General features: G+C 44.9%; 1 protein-coding gene across 1 annotated transcript in view; it reads right to left on the reverse strand.

Annotated features, from left to right (window-relative positions):
* LOC101852822 overlaps window positions 1-2,660 on the reverse strand; it is a gene marked incomplete at its 5' end in the record, with an annotated part of 25,973 nt that overhangs the window by 21,128 nt on the left and 2,185 nt on the right. The window contains 2 exon segments of the mRNA XM_013091000.2: window positions 582-673; window positions 1,950-2,635. Of these exon segments, the coding sequence (XP_012946454.2) occupies window positions 582-673; window positions 1,950-2,365 (508 nt within the window).

A 2,660-nucleotide genomic window follows, 5' to 3' on the forward strand; every position in this document is an offset into this window, starting at 1 on the left:
AAGTCCCCATGATCCGTCCACACAAGTAACAAGTCCCCATGATCCGTTCACACAAGTAACAAGTCCCCATGATCCGTCCACACAAGTAACAAGTCCCCATGATCCGTTCACACAAGTAACAAGTCCCCATGATCCGTCCACACAAGTAACAAGTCCCCATGATCCGTCCACACATGTACTAGTAAGAAGCCACAAAAGCACGTTCTAAGAAACTCGACTCCACATGAAGGTTTTCAACATCTGGCTCTTACTGGGAAAACAGAGGGCAAACAAGGCAGGGGCAGACCAAGGGAAACTTATTTGGAAAACCTCAACAAATGCTTGACAGGGAAACACCAGAATAATAGCTGGGATTTTTTAGAGCATTCCAGTTGAGAAATGAAAGGCGAACTGTGTTCAACATATATCTGTTTTGGGATGTGGAATTTTTGGTGATGAATGGAGAGGCATGTTCGACAATGTCTGTTTTGGGATCTGGAACTTTTGGTGATGCTGCCATCAACTTGGGCAGAGTAACCACCAAAGTCTGAGGTCACCATTGTGTTTTTTCAACTAGGGCTATTGCGTTTCAGTTAACACACCTTTCTCGGAGAAAATCAGCTCTCTTCTCTCCAGTTCAGCTTTCCTGGCGCCCTCTATGTGGTGCACTTTGCCCAGTTCCGACTTGATCAACCTGAAGATATATATGAATGTTTATATATATATATTATAGGCCTATATATATATATACAATCTAGGTTAATGTGATTTACTGGTATATTTCGTACCTTAAAACCCGATGTTCCGTTGTTTTTGTTTTACTCGATGTACAAAACCACACAAGACAGTCAGACAGTCAGGGTGTTGCTGCCAAAGCAAAACTAAACAGCAGTTATAAATGATAGACAAGACCAAACTGACTACATTTAGCGACTGACGACATTTCCTCAACAGCTGCAAGCATGACTCACACAAACGTCACGTCGTACAAACGTCACGTCATACAAACGTCATGTCACACAAACATCACATCACACAAATACCACGTCACACAAACATCACATCACACAAACGTCACACCACACAAACACCACGTCACACAAACGTCACGTCGTACAGACATCACACCACACAAACATCACGTCACACAGACGTCACGTCACACAAACGTCATGTCACACAAACGTCACGTCACACAAACATCACATCACATAAACGTCACACAACACAAAAATCACGTCACACAAACATCACGTCACACAAACGTCAGGTCACACAAACGTCACGTCACACAAACGTCATGTCACACAAACGTCACATCACACAAACGTCATGTCACACAAACGTCACATCACACAAACATCATAAACGTCACACCACACAAACATCATAAACGTCACACCACACAAACATCACGTCACACAAACGTCCCGTCACACAACACGTCACACAAACATCACATCACATAAACATCACATCACACAAACATCACGTCACACAAACGTCACTCCACACAAACATCACGTCACACAAACATCACGTCACACAAACATCACGTCACACAAACATCATAAACATCACATCACACAAACATCACATCACACAAACGTCACAACGCACAAATGTCACAACGCACAAACGTCACAACGCACTACCGTCAAGTCGCACAAACGTCACGTGGCACAGTGGCATTTGTCGGAGACTTGCATCCGCTCATCTGTAAAGAGTGTACACAATTTGGACTCGCTATAACTCAAACCAACAGCAGCTAAGACAATAAGAGCGCTAATCTCCCTTTGAGAACTCTATCTACAACACAGAATATAGAACATTAAATATCAGATGATGCTGTCATGGACAACTGTTCATCAAGTAAAATTAAAGATAGGGATTTCAAGGAAAAAAGAACGTTACAATTTGGTAAATGCCAAATACCTGAATTTAAAAAAACAATCAATAATAACACCAACCTGATGGACTGTCTAAGATGGGTGGAATTTTTTCTGTCCTCCCCAGCAAAGGTCAGCTCAACTTTCCGCGGGGATAACAAAGTCTTTGAAGTTGAGCGACTTCCCGCGTCATTTTCTGAATGAGAAAAACCAGAACTTGCCAGAAACGGTGGGTTTGCCCCAGCCACCGGTGGAGTTTGATCGGTCGCTTTTGTCAGTTCCTGTGGAGAATCGTTCCCTAAACAGCTTCCTGGAGCGGATTCTTCTGGAACTTCATTTGTCAAGAGCCATTTCCTTGGATGGGTGCTCCACAGTTTTCCAGCTTGTTTCTGCCTCCTTCTTTCCCTCGCAGACAGATGAACGCCGGATGCCACCATTCCAGGATTCTTTCCTGACCTTGACATTTTGTCTTCAGCCTCAGTGACCACAAAGGTCATTTCCTCTCCGTCTCTTCTGCAGAGAAGGTCAGGGACATTCTGCGTCTGACCTTGACCTGACGCTACAACCGCCGACAACGGCCGTGCCTGCTCGCGCCCTTTGACCTCCTGATGTACCAGCTGCTGCTCAAGGTCACCGAGCTGCTTCTGAAGCTGCCTCACAGCGCCCAAGGTCAACGCCTCACTGTCGCTCACAGCCCCCAAGGTCAACGCCTGACTGTTGCCGACACTGCTATCCCTCTCCTGGCGTGGGAAATGACCCGTTGAAATCTGTAAAAAAGTAAAAACAACACCC

The sequence above is a fragment of the Aplysia californica genome, unplaced genomic scaffold (genome assembly GCF_000002075.1).
Source record: "Aplysia californica isolate F4 #8 unplaced genomic scaffold, AplCal3.0 scaffold01803, whole genome shotgun sequence".
Classification (NCBI taxonomy): Eukaryota; Metazoa; Mollusca; class Gastropoda; order Aplysiida; family Aplysiidae; genus Aplysia; species Aplysia californica.